Below are 21,449 nucleotides of genomic sequence, written 5' to 3' on the forward strand. Positions count from 1 at the left end.
AGCTCCTCCCGGGTGACCGAACTCGTCTCATCTCGGCCGCTTGTATCCGCGATCTTGTCCTTTCGGTCACTACCCAAAGTTCATGACCATAGGTGAGGGTAGGGGCGTAGATTGACCGGTAAATCGAGAGCTTCGCCTTTCGACTCAGCTGCTTCTTCGCCACGACGGTCCGGTACATCGACCGCATAACTGCAGACGCTGCGGCGATCCGTCTGTCAATCTCCCGCTCCATCGTTCCCTCACTCGTGAACAAGAACCCGAGATACTTGAACTCCTCCACCTGAGGCAGGACTTCTCCACCCACCCGGAGAAGGCATGCCACCCTTTCCCGATGGAGAACCATGGCCTCGGATTTGGAGGTGTTGATTCTCATCCCTGCCGCGTCGCACTCAGCTTCAAACCGCCCCAGCACATGCTGAAGGTCCCGGTCCGATGAAGCCAACAGGACAACATCATCCACAAAAAGCAGAGATGAAATCCTGAGGTTCCCAAACCGGATCCCCTCCGGCCCCTGGCTACGCCTGGAAATCTGTTCCATAAAAATTATGAACAGAACTGGTGACAAAGGGCAGCCCTGGCGGAGTCCAACATGTCTACATGTGCTTTGTGGATCTGGAGAAGGCATTCGACTGTGTCACTTGTGCCATTCTGTGGGGGCTCAATGAGTATGGAGCCCGGGACTCTCTGCTAAGGGATGCCCGGTCTCCGTATGATCGGAGCAGGAGTCTGGTTCACATTGCGGCAGTATGTCAGACTTGTTCCCGGTGCAAATATTTTATCATATTGTTAAAAATGTTTTTAGAAAGCCGGTAATCAACAAATGATGGTTCTGAGGATATGAAAAACATCTTTAATTTGCGGAAGCTGAAGCGCTGTGGTCTGGTCAGTCATCTTAATTGTTTTCTTCATCTATACGCAGGAAGAAGAAAGAAACTGCATCTGGACACCACTGGATAGGCATACAGCCAATCACAGAACCAAAACAACCAATGACAGCTGTGTTTATGGAGTAAAAACTTCTTGATTCAAGATGTTGTTTTCATTTCTGCAGCCATATTGCATTAATTTCTTTCTCATTGAATAGCAGATCTCGTTCACTAAATTATTCTATTTGAGCCTTGAGAAATGGACCGCTCCTCTAGCTTTCCTCTTGTTTCCATGGCAGCTGAACCAGTTTGCATACTTGCCTGCGAGGAAATGCTCATAAAAATACTATGTTGTCATGAACTGTGATGAAACCCTTTGAGTTCCTCCTTTTCATCAATGAAGCAGACACGCTCATGTGTTCATGCTGGACGTGTGCTTTTTGGGAGAGCTCATAAGAAATAGGTTATATGCTTTAAAAGTTCGTCTCATCGTCTCAAGCATCAAGAATTCCACTTTTACGTTACGAGCCAAACAACAAAAAAGGTAGCAACAATCTGATGGTACCACATTAAAGGTTCATGACCTTAAGATGCATTTGCTGTAATGTTTGATTAACTGAATCATCTCAGTTGTGAACAAGAACTATCGTTTCTGGAAATAGTTTGTTCAAATGGTTCTTTCTACACATCTTTGTCCCTTCTGGGCTGCTTTCGGTACTTTGAGATGGCAAAAGGCCAAGTAAAGGCGAAGCGTATTGCTGAATTATATAGTATTACTGCTAATAGATCCTTCAAAATGTTTCAAAAGGAACCTTTAAAGCAATTGAAGTGAGACATATAAGCAAGAGGAAGGCTGGGGAAAACCATTCCCTCCGGCTGCAAGCCACCCAACGTCAAACAAACATGTTGCTCAATACTTGCTGGATGTTTAAAAATGTTTAAACAAGTGTATTCACTGTTTGTTTTTCATTAAGCTTCATTACCAGCAAAAGTACATTTTTTCCATAGATTAATCAAGATCTATAGATAATAATTGTTGACAACATATTTATCATTTCTATTCTTTTGTTATTTGGGATATCTTCAGATTAATCATGAAACAATTGAATTTGCTGCGGTTATTTTATTGCCCTGCCATTACAGTTCTCCTCCTGGCTGATAACATCTTATCGTCCTTTGATTGAACCCTAAAACCATGCTATCCAGCTCCCACGCACCTCAGAGAAGCATTACATGATTTAATATATCTATATATATAATATATATATATAATACTACCTTTGAAAACCTTTGTTGATGTCAGTCATTGCCCACTTTCTCCAAAGTGAATCAAAACAAGTAAAATGTGAGGATAAATTAAGATAAAGTGACAAGCAATTGTCAACGAGGCGAGCAGCCCTGAAACCTGGTATCTTCTGAAATATGAGCAAAGACGTGCACACACACGAACACATACAAACGCATTCAGCATCAAACATCCGTACGTAAACCCTCATTGTTCCTCCAACAAAGCAGGCTATCAGCTTTCCTAGGAGGCCTGGTTGATGGTTGAAATTCCAGCAGCTTAAAAACAGTTGGGAAGTACTGTCACAACAAGCGTTGATGTCTTTTCATCCCTGACCATACCACTCCCATGCCGTGTGGATTTGCCTCAAACGCACATATCCTACCCGCTCATATGACAACAGATCATTTCCACTCTGCACGCTCCTCCGAGATCTAAAATGAGCTCTCTTTCCGACGTCATTGAGGATTTCCTAGTGTGTGAAGGATGCAGAGGTAATTATACTGGACAGCAGCACCATTTCTATACATTACCTGTGCAACTAAAATGATTTATTTTCATCACTGCAGAAGCAGGCAGATAAAGCAGCGGCTTTAACTTTATACATTCTTGCTCAGACAACATCGTGAATTGATTATCTGTTATTGAGGAGATCCAATTGGTTTGTTCTATTTGCTTCTTAGCAGGATCTGTCAGAAAGTAACCCAGAAGTGATCAATGTCAGTCAGGATCCTGATGGAGGATATTAGATAGATAGATAGATTTTATTTGTTTGTTTTAAAACTGGAGGCATTCTTTGTCTTTCTTTTCATTAAACTTGGTTTGCTCATAGCTATACGTAATAACAGTCCAACATCCGGCTGCAGCTGTACAGATCTGTACTGATCCAATACGACCTGTAACACGTGCGACAGGTACCGCTGCCACATATGGTAATAAAGGTAATATTACTTAGGGGGGTCAAATTAGCATGTTAATGGCAATTAATTAATTACAGGCATATTAAGCGTGTAAGGTATTTTAATTGCATAATCTATTTTTTAATCTCGAACTTTACTTTTTCTGTTTGCGAGTTGCCTTTATTTTGAAATCTGTGTTTGTGCGGTGGGCTTCTTGTGCTTGAGTTGTGGGTGGAAAACAACGGTCAGTCCCACCTTGAAATGGACATTGATTAGCTGTTACTGTGTTTGGGCTTGTCTAGCATACGCTGGTAGACTCCCTTTGTAGCTGAACAGGTGTGGGGGCGGTGAGTAGCGGAGAAGAGAGGTGAAAATGGAGGAGCATGTGGAAGTTCCAGTGAGGGGAATTTACATTTATCAATGGTGCCCCGACGGCACCACTGATAAAGGTAGATTGATATTTGCTCTTTGTGGAAAAGACTTTGCTTACCACCGAAGCAGCTCAAGAGGGGGGCTTTTCTCATCAATTTTTAAGTGGGATTAAAAAAGAGATTAATTAATTAATTACAGATCTTGATTGAATTAATCGCAAAAAAAATTTTGATCGCTTGACAGCACTAATATTACTTATATGCCAGTGTTTAAACCGCACTCTTTTTGACTCACTTCCTGTAGATATTACAGTAACTTCAGACTTGAATCTTCCCGTATTAATACCGATTTAGAGATTACCCCTCTTCCTCAGCAGTGGTTTGTTTGATCTGGATCTAGTGCGACGAGGGGAGTGTTCGTGAAAAACATGACATCATTCAGCTTTGATATTTTACTCAGCCTGCCATAGCACTTCAGCGCTCCAGGTGGTTTAGGAACTTTTGTAATGGTTTAATGATTTAACCATTTAGTTGTATGTTTTCTGGTTAACAGGGAAACAAACTATTACGAGTGTTGTGAAGCAGGTTCTCATCCATGATAGGTCTTATGACGGTTCCAATAACTTCTACTTCAGTTCATCACGAGCCTGAGAGTTCAGGAGCAGTTCAGTTTTTTATATTGTTTCAGGTATCTTCACTTTGCGTGTTCTTTGTCTATTGTTTTTCCGAGACTACTCAGGTTTATGAGATGCAGTGTGCACTCCTGGAACCTTAAGAGGCTTGTTGGCATGAGCCCGTAAACGCGTCAAAGCAGCACGCTGATACTCATCTACTTTCCAGCAGTCATCCCTCTTGCCGAGTTTTGCTCAGAGGTATTGGAACTGATTATGTATTTTCACTTTTTAAATATAAATCACAGAAATGCTGCATTCTTTTGATCCAGGGAATATTTTTCCTTTGTTTTGCGTTCTTTATTTGGTGACCACATCGGAACAAAACAGCGGATTTTAGTTTGAACTGTGGGGAAAATCTGCACTTAAAAACACTTCAAGAGCTTGGAAGATTAAGTGCAGCTGTCTTAAGTATTTTCAATCTTACTGTGCCACATAAAAGTTTACCCAGAGTGGCACACTGCAACTTTCTGGAGGGCATCTTGAGCTCTTGACCATAAGTAGCAACAGAGAGTGGCATGCTGGAGGGTGGGCGTTAGTTTTGTTATTGCATGTCTTGCTCATGCACACTGGGATGCAGTTCACAGAGCAATATTATTTTAAACGTCTTACTGATGGGATTCAGGGACTCACATAGAGTAAACATGATGACACGATGACAGAATGTCCCAATCCAGAAAGATTCATTTTTACTGAAAGAAATATTTTCCACAAAGGTGCAGTGGAGGACAGTTCCCAATGTCTGGGCAACCATTATTCTAATTGTCATTATTTCCATTTACCATGGATTCTCTATCTTGTGCAATTTTCTTAGTTACCATATTTGTTTTTGGAACTGTGCTCACAAAGAGGTGTTTAATAGCCCCACTCAACGACTACAGCAAATACACATCTGATTTTATTCTCCCTTGAAGGCTAATATGGGCGAGATAACATCTATAAACGTGGCTGAAAAAGTCATTTCCTCTACAGCTGGTTTAATAAAAACACTGTGGGTGATTTCCGTGTAAAACTTTAAACTGAAAACTACCCAGTTCTTACTTTTGCAGGGTAGAGCCATCACATGTGTGTACACTTAATCTCAACTTATGTGCTTGTATCCCAGTGATGAGTGACTGTAAGCATACATCACAATGGTAGAATCACATTTGTGTTTGTTTATGTCAAGTGTTCTTTCAACTTGCCATTGATAGCATACCAACACACACAAGTTTTTAGACTGGAAAATAAACAATAAAGGAAGAAAAACTGCTGCCAGGAATGATCATGCTTGACAAGAAAAAAGTCAAAATGGTTGCAATTAATTGCTTTTTTTCATATCAAGTAAATGACAAGATTATGCATTCACTTTGTATTTGCATTTTTTAAACAAATAGAAATGTCTACATATGCAAATGACTCTGTAAGAGGGCGTGCAAGCCTTAAAGAGATGTCGGACCTCGTTGCCTGAGAGGAAACATGACTCCGAGAGAGCTGGGAATTAACATGAGGAAAAGATAGGGAAAAAATCATTTTGAGAAAGAAATTAAACAAAAGAAATGTGGCCAAAGTGGCTTCTTGTTTTCACTCTGGTGAGTCTCAAATTTGGAGCAGAGTCCAAACAAAAGAGGAAGGTAGTGAAAGAGAAGCAGAGACGGACACCCGGGCAGATGTCACTGCAAAACGATTGATAAAATACACAGAAAACAAATGAACAGAAACAGGAGGCGAAGAGGAAGAAAGCACATTGTCTGCTGATGAAATTAATTAAAAAAGAAGAGCATGAGAAAAGAAAACTAGATCCATGACAAAGCTCCACTCTGCCATGTCGATTTTTCAGCTGTTACATGAGAAAAGTGAAACCTGATCAATGAAAAAATATATTTTTTCACCGGTGAAGTCCATTCTTTCAAGCATTTCAGCAGCCATAGGAGCCAAAGTGGGTAACAACCAACCGCCAATGTATTGGTTCATGATTCCATATTTTTTCTGCATATTTGACTGATTACATATATTTTTCTCTTTGTTTGATGGATGAAACCCTCCTTTAACGAACACTTTTTAAAATGTTCTTGACCTAAATTAATATCCTGTAAGAGTGGCGATGCAATATGTCTTACCAGAGATTGTACAATCACAGTCCTCACTTATCTAACTAATAATTAATTTGGCTTTGTTCTAAAAGTTGTCATATTATGCTATTTTGATCCCTGATCATATTGATCAGGCACCACAATAGAGTATTTTTTATTCCGATCACAAAGTTCAAAAACTGAGTATAAAACAGTTTAAATTAACTTTGAACTGGTGACAGTCAGGAATATCATAGTACGTGACCTTTAAAGCTCCTTATGCTGCTAAAACACCACTCTGCAACCTGCAGGGTTCATTTTTGTGCAGCCTAAACTTTGCTTGGAGGCAAAATAATCAATGCAGGGTTTATAAATACACACTCAGACATACTCAGATGCTCACCATTATTAATAAATCTGTTTTTAATAAGTGAGGCGCCCGATCTCTGTTACACCAAATAATGATTGTGGAGGAAGTAAAGAACATCGGCAGCTCAAACCATTCCTGTATGTTAAATATCCTGTCTATCCATTACATGTTCTATTCTTATGGATATAATACTTCTCCAACCAATAAAGCACACATCAGTTAATGGATCTTTTTTTACCCCCCCCCCCCCCACCATCATCGTACACACGCCGGTCAATACATCTCTGCTGAGTAAGACTCAGATCTGGTATCCAAACTCATGGACATGCTTTCTGATTAAGGATCAAATTTAATCGAATAAAATAAAAATATCTCAGCAGAACACTGTGCTCTGGTTTTTATTGTTCACTCCTTCCTAACGCGATAACAGATGAAATCCAGAGCTGAAACCACCCACCTTGCCAGCAGTGAAATGTGCACAGCTCTTAATCAGTCTAGGTATTGATCAGTACCACAGACCAACACAGACCGAGAGGGCTGTGATTGGTTCGCTCAACGCATTTCCAGTTTCCGGTTCGTGAAGCAGTCGTGAACTTTCAGCGCTCTTTTCTTCGTGTATGTGTGATTTATTTTGTTTTGTTTTTTTGCATGATAGTTGTCCTTATCTCTTTGATTCACTGTGACCGGATAAGTCGGATAAACCATTCAGGAAAAGATCGCACCCCCTAGCGGTCGCGGGGGGTATTGCACTGCGGCGAAATGGAGTGACGGAGAAGTCCGGACGGTTTACGGCGGCGTGTGCTCTGCGTTGGTGTAGCGCAGAACCATAATCCAGCCTTTACTGTTGTTGAAAAGCAGCCACTTTCTGGCGTAGGTGTCAAACTCCTACTGTTGGTGTTCCTCAGAGCAGTGCTCTACTTTTTTATGTAATCTAATTAAACAGGAGTTGATGTATGTTTAAAATATAGGTCTCATACAGGAAGAAGCCTAAGATACTGATGTGACATCAAACAGGGCAAACGTTCAAAATGAATAGATCACACACACTCATACACACACCTCCCTTCCAAAGAATATGATACTTTTATGAGAATTTCCCACACAGACTTTCATGTCTGCAACACCACAACATGTGACCTTATACTTCTTCAATCTTTTTTTAGATTTTTTTTCTAAACCACTGGAAACAACCACACCTCAGAAATGCACTGCTTATCAAAAATCCACCAATACAAGACTGAGAAACTCCATCTGTAAATATAAAGTCAGAGATGTTATTCATAACTTTGAGCCAAAGAGCACAGACAATAATTAATGCACTCTAGCCCCACAAATACTTGTAAATTTCTGTAAAGTGAGAAGGGAACATCTGTTGTACTCCGTGGCAAACCAACATCGCATTAATCATGAGCCCACATCTGTCTGAAAACCTGTTAAGACTGCTGAGTCGCACTGAAAACTACAAGAACAAACAAGCGCAAACATCTGCCGAGGTGACACATGAGTCTTTCTATGGTTAACAAAAGGCTCTTAAATATTTTAGAATGGTATACAGCATGAGCTTGGCTCGGACCTCCACGCCGACGCTTAAACAAAGGTTATCAAGATAATCTGTTATGTTTTCCATCCACAATAAACCAACCTCATGGGTCTCGAGCTGGCCTCTGTGGGTTTCATTTCATTTACTATTTTTAGCAGTGCAAAAGAAATACATGCAAGGATGGGGTTTCCTGAATTTTTACTCATATGGTTGTGATGAGCATGTCATCAACCCTGCTCATTCCCACCCCGGTGCTCTCAGCTCAAATACACCAGATGTTAGTCAATCCCTCTGGCTTCAGAATGCCTCAGACCATCCAGACGCAGACAGTGAGTACATGGTGAACACCAAGAGCATGAGCAAACACATTTTACTGCTTCCTGTAAGATCATCATGAACTTTCTGTTTCAAAAAAAAAAAAGTATGCCAAAGCAAGAATGCATTTAAAAGATACCTCACAATTCACCACATCCTACCAAACTAAACTTTCCTCAGGACTCCTGGATAGCGTTTAGGAGCACAGTCTGAGGACTAGTTTATCTCCAGCCCCAGGACTCGGGCCCCGAGGCGGGCCAAAGAAGTGCCCGACCAGTCTACCAGGGTAGTCAGGTTGGGCATGCTCCTTTAGAATAAGATTATGATGCCAAGACAAGTAGACAAATGCTCAGTACAAATACAGCAACGGCGTGTGTGGTGCAGGCTCCACTCTCAGACACACCTATAAGCAGAGCCGGTAGAGCACAGTGAGCCTGCAAGTAAACCCAAACTGAACACACAAACACATACCAGCGCAACAAAGACACCAACGGTCGCCATGCCTGAGCTTTTTGTTTACATGTAATGATTACAGAATGAGAGGAAGGAATTAATTTTATTAGTGTGGGCACATACTGTGAAGATAAAATAAACTTGCCCCTGGCGACCTTCTGCTGCCAGTGAGCAAATATCCATCCACTCATTCACCTGTGTGAATATTAACAACTGAAACCACAATAAAAAAACGTTTTTAAATGCTGTCTTTTGTTCCCCTTTCATACAATTTTGACTAACTTATTTTCAGCTCAAGTTTCGGTAACTGAAAGTCTTGGTGTCTGGTGTGTAAACACACAATCCAGTACTAACAGGGCCACCTATAGCTTTGTGGAGGCTCTATGCAAGAGTCAGTCTGTAGACCCCTATTTTGTAAAACTCCAGTGGGATGGAGGAGTTCAGTTTCAGTTGCCGATCCACTAATCTGTCACAGGCACGATTTCTTTACAATCTTTAATAAAAATTCAAGTTGAGTTAATGAAATAAACCTAACTGGCTAATGTAAATGAGGAATGGTTGGCAAATACATATTTATTTGAAAAAAAAAAAAAAAACGAACAAACTGCATGACAGGCAGGGGGTAAAAGTCCAAGAAACAAAACATTCAATTTTTCTGACAGTATAATCTTGCAAATTTGCAAAAAATTCCAATTCAGGCAGCATTCTGTACATATGACGTATAATTTACGTACTTTGCAGTGAAGAATTTAATTATTTGGATTGCTGCAACTACAAATATTCGTTTTATGTCTTTCCAAATCCTGCACACTGAGGGTGATTCATCAGCTCAGGTTCTCCTACACTGATACAAATATTGTGCTTGATCTACTTAAAAAAAATAAGTCAACTTTTTGCATGAGATAATTAGATCAGGAAAGACTAGTCTTTGTATAAACTACTTAATTTTCTGTATGTAAATAATACATTTTGCAAGTACAGTCAACTTAATTGTGTTAAGTTTACTTTATTTACTAAAATTAAATTGACTTTATTTGTAAATGAATACTCAAGAAGGGGAAACTTGAACAAATTCTATAATAAATGGCAACCGTTTATGGACTCCCCCTTTTTATTTATTTATTCTTTTACTTGGGTTTTTTTTTTTAAGATTTTTACTTTTTTATGTTTGTCTATCCTTATGTTTATGTGCCCAGTTAATTATTTCATACAGACTATGTCTATTTTATTGTATTGTTTGTCTTGTTTTGTGTTATCGTTATTTGTTTCTTAAAAAGTATGTACATTTAAATTCACTGGTGCATACAACCATGTTCATTGCTGTCACCAATGTGCCCTGGCATATGTGCCTTTGTTACTTTTGCATCAATAAAAACATATGAAACAGAAAAGAAGGATAGACCTCAGTAATAAATAAAAATAGTTAAGATTTGTTTAAAAGAGAGACAGCAGCAGGGACAAAGCTGTTTCTGTAGCGTGTGGTCCTAGTTCTGGGGACTTTAGTCTGCTGTGAGTGACGGCAGGGGCGTCAATTGGGTATGGCAAGGTACGGCAGCCGCCACACCTTGGCTTCAAGGGAAAATGTAAATGTTTGTTTTTTAAATACATTTATGGAATTACTCTTTTGTATTAATACTATATTAATACTATTTGTATTGATTATTCTATTACTTAATACATATAGAATAACTACAAATGCAAATCAGAACAACATGATCAATTTCACTAGTTATTATACACTGCAAAAACTCAAAATCTTAACAAGAATATTTGTCTTATTTCTAGTTAAAATGTCTAATTTTTAGTAAAAAAAAAAAATCATTACATTTAAGACAAGACTCAAAAACAACCATTTTTACCTGTTTCAAGTAGATTTTCACTTAAAATAAGTAGAAAAATCTGCCAGTGGAACAAGATTTTTTTGCTTGTAATGAGAAGATAAATCTTGTCCCACTGGCAGATTTTTCTAGTTATTTCAAGTGAAAATTTACTTGAAACAGGTGAACATGGTCAAATAACAAGTTATTTTTCTGGTAATGACTCTTGTTTTAAGTGTAATGAGATTTTTTGACTAAAAATGAGACATTTTAACTAGAAATAAGACAAATATTCCTGGTAAGATTTTGAGTTTTTGCAGTGAGCGAGACTGCATTTGAAAAAGTTCCAATTTTCTTGACCACACAGATAAGCTACATAGCAGACTTCTGTGATGAGTATTTGCTGGACGTGTTGATTGATACTCTAGTTAAGTTCTGTGACTCGTAACCTTGCCATATGACTGAATTGACGCCACTAAGTGACGGGAACTCACCGTTAGTGGTAAGGAGCACACCACAAAGATGAGAGTGATGAGCGCCAGCAGCACCAGGTGATCCATCTCCTCCTCCCCTTGGCCGAACCAGGCCAGGCTCATCTTCCTCTTCCTCCCCGTGGACCCCACCGAGCCTCGGCGGATCATCTGGCTCCGGTGCATCTGACACAGGCTCACGATCACCGAGCCGTTGCACAACAACACCGCCAGGATGAGCAGCGCGTTGAGAGAGGAGTAGGACAGAGAGAAGGCCAGCACCAGGTCGGCGTGCGCGTCCCCCGTGGCGTCCATGTCCATGAAGCACCACGTCCCGGGGCAGTACTGGCGGAATTTACCGTAACCGCTGTACGGCAAGAGGCAGAAGCCCAAAGAGAAGAGGTAAATAAAGAAAAGTGTGAACTTGGCAAAGCTGCGGCGGATGTGCACGGAGTAGAAGTAGGGGTGGCTGATGGCCAGGCAGCGCTCCACGGCCATGGCGCACAGGATGAGCGTGGGCGCCAGGCCGAAGAAGCTCATGGCGAAGCCGAACAGGCTGCACAGCCCGTCCCCGCCCAGGCCCACCATGGACCTGCTGTAGGCGTAGCAGATGAACACGGGCGGGCTGAGCAGGGAGGTGCCCAGCAGGTCCGTGAGGGCCAGGCCGGTCACCAGGATGCAGAACACGGACGACCTGGAGCGGTGCTCCTTCTGGTGCACGCCGAGGATGAAGAGGGCCAGCAGGTTCCCCCCGACCCCCGCCAGGAACATGATGATGCTCGTGGTCGGTCTGCCCCCACGACCCACGATGCTGGTGTAATTGTGACAGGATTCGTTTGAAACAATACTATCGTTCATGTTTGTCTCTATAAGAAGATGAAGATCTATTTTAGAGAGGAATTAATAAAGAAGTCCCAGAGCACAAGAGACAATCCTGTCTTCTGATGGCCATCATTTTGGCAGCGCGCACAGCAGGGATGCAGAGCTCTCATTCCTCCCTCTCATCTCCCGCTTCTGCCTGGAAGGTTCGGACTTTATCTATGAAAGAAAGAGATATAAAGTAACTATCTAACTTTATTTTCAGTGATCAGGTAGATTACTGTCACAAAGTAGCCTGCAAAGACAAAGCTTTTCTTAATGCCTCTCTCTTCTGAAACTTTTCTCGTTTCTTAAGCTGCGGTGATTAACAATGACTCACCTTTGACTGAAAGTTCCTACTTCTTCATCCTTTCCCACGGATCCTTCTTTAATAAGGTAGAAAGCGCCGCCTGGTAAATAATGGATATTGAAAAGTGCCACCGCCGGTAAAACGTGTCCCCAGCGCGCAGTGACAGAGACGCCGTGAACGCGCCTCGCGGCTGTCTGGTGTCTGACTGACGGAGCCCCAAGACCACGCCCACCCCGCTCCGAGGCCACGCCCACCTCACGGCGGAGCATCGCGAGACCACGCCCACCCCGCGCCGGAGCGAGGCGAGGCCACGCCCACCTCCCCTGACAGCTCAGGCTTGAAACAGTTGCTGACATTTCACCAGAATTAAATGTGCAATGGTCAAGGGCGTAGGTTTGCATAGGGACGGTAGGGACATAACACTACCAACTTTTCAGGAGGCTCAAATTGTCCCCACCAACTTTTAAGCAACCTTATTTGCATTATATAATGAGTTCAGATATATAGGTAATTTAGATTGTCTTCCCAAATGTTGTAAGGATAAAATTGACCCTACAGTTATTAAGTTAATTATTTTAAAGCAATGTATTACTCTTGTGGTGAAGGACAATGTAGGCTAACATGTAGTTCCATATATAAGTAGTAGATAAGAGATTATTAATAAGTTTGTATTTATTGTGTATGTTAATATAATTTAAGTTATGTTCAAATATTGCAATTTAAATTGCATCCTGGAATATTCTGGAAGTTTTCAAAATGTTTCTTTAGTAGTTCTTGAAAACAAAGGTTTGAATCGAACCGTGTATCAGGTGAACCAATACACAAGGAAGTTAGTATAAGTCGATACAGATTTATTTTGCATTGATCATTTAGCCTATCAATTAATTAGGTTCATATTTGTGACAAATGACCCCCGTTCACCCAATCTGTTTGGTCTTATTAATGTCCCGTCCCCAGCAAAAAGTGTACATGCAGGTTATGCTGGTATATCGTCCCTACCAATGTTGAGACCAAACCTACTCCCTTGCCAATGGTTATTCAAGATTCGGTGGTGCAAACTCTTTAAGATGACCTGAAGTGATGCATTCATTTGTTACAATTTAAAAAAAAGAAATAATTTAATTTAAGAAAAAGAATGAAGGCAAGGCACGTTTATTTGTATAGCACAATTCAACGCAAGGTACACAACATTAAAAGCGGCAAGACACAATTAAACAGTAAATAACCAATAAAATGATAAGAAAAGAGGTAAATTAATAAAAAGCACAAGTTGTTAAAGAGTAAGGGCAGTAGAGTACAGCAGGTAAGTATGTTACGCTTCAGTAAGTTAGTTAGTTAGTTCATTTATTTGTCCACAAGTGGAGATTTGTCTTTTGTGTCATAATACAAAAACAACAGTAACTTGACACATCAACAAACACTTAACATTTACAAGCAAAACATCTTAGTGGCAAAAAAGGAGGAACAACAAGGGCATGTACATAAAAGACACGACTACCGAGACGTGCCCTCATTCAGAGCCTTAATGGCGTTGGGAATGAATTTGTTTTTAAATTTCCGGTTAGCCTTTGGTACACGGTACCGTCTACCTGAGGGAAGTAATTTAAACTCGCTGCAGAGTGAATGAGTAGGATCATTTACTATCCTGGCAGCTTTTTTCCCAATCACTTCCTTGTAAATGCCACTTAAGTTTCTCTGTGTCTTCCCTATTATTTTTGAGGCTAGATTCGCTATTCTTTGTAACTTGGATCTATTTTTTGTGGTAAGGTTGCCGTACCACATTGCCAAGTTAAAAGTTAAGATTCCCTCTATGAGGTTTTTATAGACAGTCTCCATAATCTACTTGCTCACAAACAGTAATGTTTTTAACCCTGGTTTAAAGGAGCTGACAGTTGGAGCAGACCTCAGGTCTACAGGAAGTTTGTTCCACCGGTGAGGAGCAGAATAACTGAACGCTGCCTCACCTTGCTTGGTTCTGGTTCTTGGGAACCACAACAAACCAGATCCAGATGAACCTCAGGGGTCTGGGAGCTTCATAGGAACTAACAGATCCAGCATGTATTTTGGTCCAAGACCATTCAGGTCTTTGTAGACCAGCAGTAAGATTTTAAACTCTATCCTTTGACTCACTGGAAGCCAGTGTAGCGATTTCATGACCGGTGTAATATGGTCCAGTTTTCTGGTGTTTGTAAGGACTCTGGCGCAGCGTTCTGGATCAGCTGCAGCTGCCTGATAGATTTCTTGTTAAGGCCTGTAAAGATGCCATTGCATTAATCCAACCTACTGAAAATGAATGCATTAATAAGTTTTTCCATGTCTTGTTTAGACAGAATCCCCTTAATTCTAGCAATGTTTTTTAGGTGGTAAGAGGCAGATTTAGTGATAAACTTTAGATGGCTGTTGAAGTTCAGGTCTGAGTCAATAATTACACCAAGAGTTCTGGCTTGATTTGTAGCTGTCAATGACATGGAGCAAAGGTGAGTGCTGATCTTGGTTTCATTTTTAGGGCCAAAAATGATCACCTCTGTCTTTTCTGCATTTAGCTGGAGAAAATTCTGGCACATCCACTCATTGATTTGGTGAATACAGTTACTCAATGAGATCAGGGGCCTGTAGTCATGTGGTGACACTGAAATATAGAGCTGTGTGTCATCGGCATAAGTATGGTAGGAAATGTTGTGATGTTCCATAATCTGAGCTCAGGGTAGCATATAGATGTTGAATAGAAGCGGTCCGAGAATGGACCCTTGAGGAACCCCACATGTGATCTTGGTTCTCTCAGACTCTCAGAATGAACAAAAAAAGGCCAGATTTATTAGTCTATGGTTAAAGTTCATGTGTTTTTTTTTTTAAAACAAACCTAGCTTACTAGCATTAATTTTGATGAAACTAACTAAACCAGCCTGACAGTTAATTGGGAAAAGAAAAATATCAATGAGCAAATAATGATGGGAAGGGTCGTAAAATTATCACATTTACAAACTCAAGGTAACCCAGCAACATATACTGAACTTGCTAATGTAAATTAGCTAGCATAGTTAAATTGAGAAAACAAAATTTCATAGGAGGCGGGGAGTAAATTCCAAGAGACAGAAAAAAAACATGAATTTGTGAGAGAAAACTCGAAATTTCTAAGTTTGTATGCATGTGAAAGGGTAAAATATAAGGAAAAGAAACACAGGAATTCTGACTTTATAAACCCACACATTTTCAAGAGAAAGCTTAAAAATTATAAATGTATAAACTCCAAAATGTGTGTAAAAGTTTAAGAAACGTCAACTGTATGAATTGGTAAATTATGAGAGAACAAAGAACTTCTGAATTTGTAAATCTGCGACATAACTCAAAGATCATCAGTTCTGACACTGGCAAATTTGCAAATGGATGCCCAGAGATTATGACTTTATAGATACACACATTTTTTGATATAATCACAATTTATTGCACAATTTAACTGCTTCACAGTGAGGTAATTAAATGTTCTTATTTAGACAACTACAAATTAAGAAGGTCCTTTTATTTCTCCCAAAATACTCGAGTGAAGGCTGAATTAAGGTTCAGCGTTAAACCAACGCAGAGCCTACTTCGTTGCCGTGACGTCGTCGTGAACCCTTCGGACTTCTCCGTCACTCCATTTTGCCGCGGTGCAGTACCCCCCCAGAGCGCTAGTTGATACTTTGTTTAGCTTCCAGCTTTTCCGGTAACAGTGAATCAAAGAGATAAGGACAACTATTGTGCAAAAAACCAAAACAACGCCAAAAAAATAATCACACACACACAAAGAAAAGAGCGCTGAATGTTCACTACTGCTTCACGAACCGGAACCGGAAATGCGTTGCTACCAAGCAAACCAATCACATCCCTCTTGGTCTGCGTCGCCGCGACGCGTAGTTACATTTTTTGGGAGGTGCACGTCAGGCTACGGCGTAGCCTACACCGTAGTGTGCGCGTCGCCGCGTACTCTACGGCGTAGGCTCTGCGTCGATTTAACGCGGAACCATAATTCAGACTTTGGCCTTTCAGTTTGACAGCCTCCTAGTGGCTACGGCAGCCAATTACATCTACACTGTCCAGATATAACAAAAACAGCTTTGCCTTCAAACAAATGAATCCATACTTTTATAAGACTCTGTTATGATACATGAATGGTACATACAGAAAAGCTGAACATATATCCATCATTGTTTATAGTTCCATTTGTCTTAACTCAGACAGTTTACTCAGCACTGACGCATTTCCAAAGTGAGGTCCAAGAAGAAAAAACCGAGATGCAATTAGACTTGTGAGAGCATTTGGTTTGGCATTCTATTCATGTTTCTAAAAAGCTGTTTTAAATTGTTTTAATCTGACGTAGTCAATATTTCATGCAGCCCTTCCAACTGAAAAAACAAGAGATGACCCTCATGATTAAACGCACATGTCAGGGAATCAACTTTTCCTTGATTTCTTTTGCATCAATGATGTCCTTCTCATTTCTTAATCTTGTATTTTCTGTTATTTTTTTTGTCAGTCTTTGTTTAGTACTACCAGCATGGACTAAAGAATAAGTCTTTCAACAATGTAGGTCTTGAGGGATTTGGTGTTTGCTATATTTGTTTAACTTTTTGCTCCGTGTGAAGTCTGCAGCCATTGTTGCTGCTTGGAATGAAGCACAGTTGCGATATTTCATATGACTTTTTCCAAATAGACATCTGCAGGAGGAGCACACAACCATGTGAGTGGGTCCGACATGAAGCGACGATGTGACGGTTCGATCAGAGTTGGGACAGCACATCTCCAGAAACACAGGTCTTGGGAGGTTTCCTGGTGTACGTTTGGCAGCAACACTGGTCCAAAGGGAGGAGAATGTAAATGTTTTTCATAACATTGGTTGTTGGAACGCCAGAGTGGACGAAATAGCTGTGGCCTCGTTCAGTTAGATAACACATGTAAAAATCTACTCAGGAATGGTTTTAATGTCACACAGTTCATAGTATAGACTCCACCTCCCAATTTCCCGGACATGCGTCCGACTGATTAAGAGTGGGATCTGCTGGAAAAATATGTCCGACCCCCCTCAGATATCCCACCGCGGGATGCGCTTTCATAGCAGCATCTAACAATGAGACTTTGTGGGGTTTTTTATGTCTCTGAGTGACATCTGGACTAAGACTTTCCACCAGTGCAATCACTATAACCAGTAATTACATAATAACTACTCATATTTCACTCACAGTAATTCTGTTCACCCATGTCCTGTTGGTGTGTCTGTAACTGATGGGACATCCTGACACCAGCGTGGCGACAGTGTTGACGTGTCGGTGGCGTAATAGAGATTCAGTTTCACCTAAGCTTTTTCCATATTTACTCAAAATGAAAGAACTGATACACAGATACACAGTGGGTGAGCTTAATTGTACACTGTGGCATTATTTGGCAGACTAGTGGGTTTTATCTCTATTTATCTACTTCATCCCTTACAAATTTACATTACCTATCACAAGGTACCCTCGGATGAGGATGCAAGATGCTGTGTTTAGAGAGTTAGCGGCAATAAAACAAACCGAGCTGGTATTCTTACATATGCAGTGGACACTGAGGCTTAAAACAAATAGTTGCATGTGTGCATGTTAGCGTCAAACCTTCATACCAGATGAAGCTCCAAGGTTTGTAGAATAATTCATGAGCACTATTGCTCCAGCATAGCTGCAGCAAACATTAAACATTTTTTTTTTCATATGCAGTTCAAGTAAATATAAAGGAACAACTCCAGGTTTGTCATTACATGGTTGAGTAGTGTAAACAGTCATTAGGGACCAAAACCGGTAGAATCCAAGCCACGTCAAAATACATTTGTTTTTAAAGTCTAACAAGACTCAAAAATAAAATGTTATTTACATACTGTGATACCCTACAGACAAGCCAAATTCTGCCTCCGATCCTACCCAGACACAGGCATCTCCTTTCAGTTGTTGCCACCTTGTCTTTAGACCACACAAGTCGACTTCTGTCTGATGTCATGCAAACTACTGTCAGTAGATGCAAAAGAAACAATGCTCATGACCTCGTCTTGACCAACTGTACAGTCCTTTTTAGACCCTTCTTTGTAGACTTACAAAGTCAAAATTACCTCCGTAGGAACCATATCCCCACCATCATTTAAGTGAAAGGACACTTTTGAGTCTGTTCAGGTGCTTAAAATCACTATTTATTTTGACGGAGATCTAGTGATCCATATCCAGACCTGACCATTGTGCTGCAATCACGTGATTTGTTCTTAGTCAAAATTGCTTCGATTCACATGTTTTAGTTCCTAGAGAGGGAGGACCCGGGAGGAGTTCGGAGTCGAGCCGCTGCTCCTTCACAGTCAGCTGAGGTGGCTTGGGCATCTGTACCGAATGCCTCCTGGACGCCTCCCTAGGGAGGTGTTCCAGGCATGTCCCACCGGGAGGAGACCCCGGGGAAGACCCAGGACACGCTGGAGAGACTATGTCTCTCGGCTGGCCTGGGAACGCCTCGGACTCCCCTCGGAAGAGCTGGAGGAAGTGTCTGAGGTTAAGGAAGTCTGGGCATCTCTGCTGAGGCTGCTGCCTCCGCGACCCGGGAACGGATAAAGCAGAAGAAGATGAGTGATGAGTGAGTGAGTGAGTGAGTAGTTCCTAGAGAAAGTGTATATCCCTTATCATCTAAAAATACACCAAGGTTTGTTTTAATACCGGACTGTTCTTTTAATACTCATAGAAATATGGATTAAAGAAGATGGGTGGACAGTCGAGGGATCATCTAAAACATGATGGATAACGTAAGTTGATTTGTCAGTTGAATTTGTATCCTTGATCCTTTTATGTTTTGGGACCAACTAAGTGATCGAACGTTTAAAAAAAAAGTGATTAAAAACCAGGAGGTCTAAAAGCCTGCTGTCCATCACCTCATTTTCTTGGGCTCCAGTGGCCCTTTATTCAAGTTGCAGAAAGAAAGGGGGTAGAGAGAGAGAATGGGGATGACATGCAGCAAAGGTACGCAGGCCGGGATTCGAACCGGCGACCACTGCAGGAGGACTGTAGCCTCACTATATGAGCTTAACCCACTGCGCCACCGAGCGTCACCGAGCAGCCCCATCACCTCGTTTTCTGACGTTCTTATCGAAGTGAAACATAGCAGAAACATCACCATAAACAAAAATTATAATAACCTTGAAATTTTCACCCTAACACATAAGATACCACAGTCTTGCTTTCAATCAAATACTGTTTGACTTGTTGGAAATATGAGAAGAAAATTAAGATCCAAAAATGCTTTGAACGTTGTCAGATCTGCCTGTGCTGTATCTGGTAAGGCAGTTATGAAAATACAGTCAAGAGTAATGTCCATGGACTTCACTTTGCCTTTTCTCTTTGCTAGCTATATACAGTAACAACAACAGCTACTTTAAAGTACATTCAAGGAGCTGACTGAACATGACTTGATGCTGTCTCACTGTCTGATGGATGCAGGAGAACTGGGAAGTATCATACTCACTTGCATTTGCGTATTACAAATAAAACCGAACAAAACTTGGCTGCTGTCCACTCTCTGCGAAATATGCCACATAAATCCGCTGGCTTGTGTAAAATGCATTTGACAGGGGGTAAGGAATTTACCGTCAGAAATGAGTCATTTTAAAGAGGAGACCACGTTTGAGTAAAAACATCAAAATTCATAATCCACCAGAGAATGTGTGCTTACAGCATCACAGTTTTGATGACAGTACAAAACTGAATTCAAGGAAACTCATGATTTGTTTGTTTTTCTTAATCCTATTGGAAGCAGAACAGTAGAGAGTGATACAGAACTGACTACAAAGGTATCTCATATCCTGCAGAAATATGATTCAACTCTCGCAGTCCTGAACTGCTGAAGATAAAGCTCATATCGGATGCATGCATGAGCAAAGAATGGGATTGTTACATGTGTTACCACTCTACAAAAATGGTTCCAGAACGTGTTGCACTTCTCAGAGGAATGCCATCTGACGCACAAGGCACCCTCAGACAGATCAGGGGCCTCATTTATAAAAGAGTGCGTAGGATTCATACTAAAAGTTCAAAAGCCGAAAATGGCGTTCGCACAAAAAAATCCTGATTTATAAAACCGTGTGCACGCACATCTGCACGCAATGTTCTCAATAATGTTCTCAAATCATAAATCACAGTCCAGCTGGAAGGTTGCGCACGTGAATTCGCCTCATATCCCGCCCTCTACACACCCACTTTCGACCATGAATGGGCAATGCAAAGTACTTGATGACTGTATTTGCATATAAATGAGCCTGCTGATCATGCGCAGGCCAGGCCACCGTGCCACTAAATTTCACGGAGACCGAGATTGAGATGTTGTGGATGAGGTGGAGGCCATGAAAACTACATTATTTGGTGGTCACAGTAGTGGCATCACTAACAAAAAGAAAGTGAGTGAGTAGCACGTCTTTGCTGCGCTAAACGCTGTGAGTGCCACGGACAGATCTGTGGCAGAAATAAAAAATAATTGCTTCCCTTAGTACTCCCACAATGGGGAAATTCTTTCTCTGCATTTAACCCATTTTCTAGTTGAACTAGTAGCAGTGGTCTGCCATGCAATGGCACAGCGCCCAGGGAGCAGTAAGGGTTAAGGGCCTTGCTCAGGGGCCCAAGGTGGTTCATTTTGGTTGCCATTCCGGGGCTTGAACCTGGGACCCAAGCAGTGGCGGCTTGTCAATAGAGGGCGCTAGGGCGCTGCCCCCATTAAAATTACAGGAAAAAATATAGACACAGTACACATAAATTATGTAATAAAAAGTAATTATCACATCTGTGCACTCATAAAATGTGTCTGACTTTTAATTTTTCAAGCCTTCCCATCCCATATTGGGTTTATTCAGAGTTGTTTTTTGTGCAGACGGAAACATACACATACATAGGTTTCAATGGCGAGGGGCGCCGGCCAAATGAGTGTGTATTGTATGTTCTTAAACTTTTCTTCCATGTGACTTCATGCTGGTCTTTAATTGGCTACTCAAAGATTCTCCTCCGGGCGCAGCTCTCTGCGCCCGTGGCCAATCAGCGTGTTTTCTGTCATTCTTCATCCAATCTGATTGATTCATGAGCTGTCAATCAAAGTCACACCCCTGACAGTGTAGACGCGCGACTGCATCTGTCACTCACTACAAACGGAGTCAC

General features: G+C 41.2%; 1 protein-coding gene across 1 annotated transcript in view; it reads right to left on the bottom strand.

Annotated features, from left to right (window-relative positions):
• ptgir (prostaglandin I2 receptor) overlaps positions 1-12,449 on the bottom strand; it is a 32,632-nt gene extending 20,183 nt beyond the window's left edge. Inside the window, exons 1-2 of the mRNA XM_061719395.1 lie at positions 12,307-12,449; positions 11,133-12,146 (exon numbers count right to left, since the gene is read on the bottom strand). Coding sequence (XP_061575379.1) covers positions 11,133-11,966 — 834 coding nt within the window. The 5' untranslated portion in view covers positions 11,967-12,146; positions 12,307-12,449. The remainder of the gene's footprint in view (positions 1-11,132; positions 12,147-12,306) is intronic.
• Positions 12,450-21,449: the final 9,000 nt, after the last annotated feature.

This window comes from Cololabis saira, chromosome 4 (assembly GCF_033807715.1).
Source record: "Cololabis saira isolate AMF1-May2022 chromosome 4, fColSai1.1, whole genome shotgun sequence".
Lineage (NCBI taxonomy): Eukaryota > Metazoa > Chordata > Actinopteri > Beloniformes > Belonidae > Cololabis > Cololabis saira.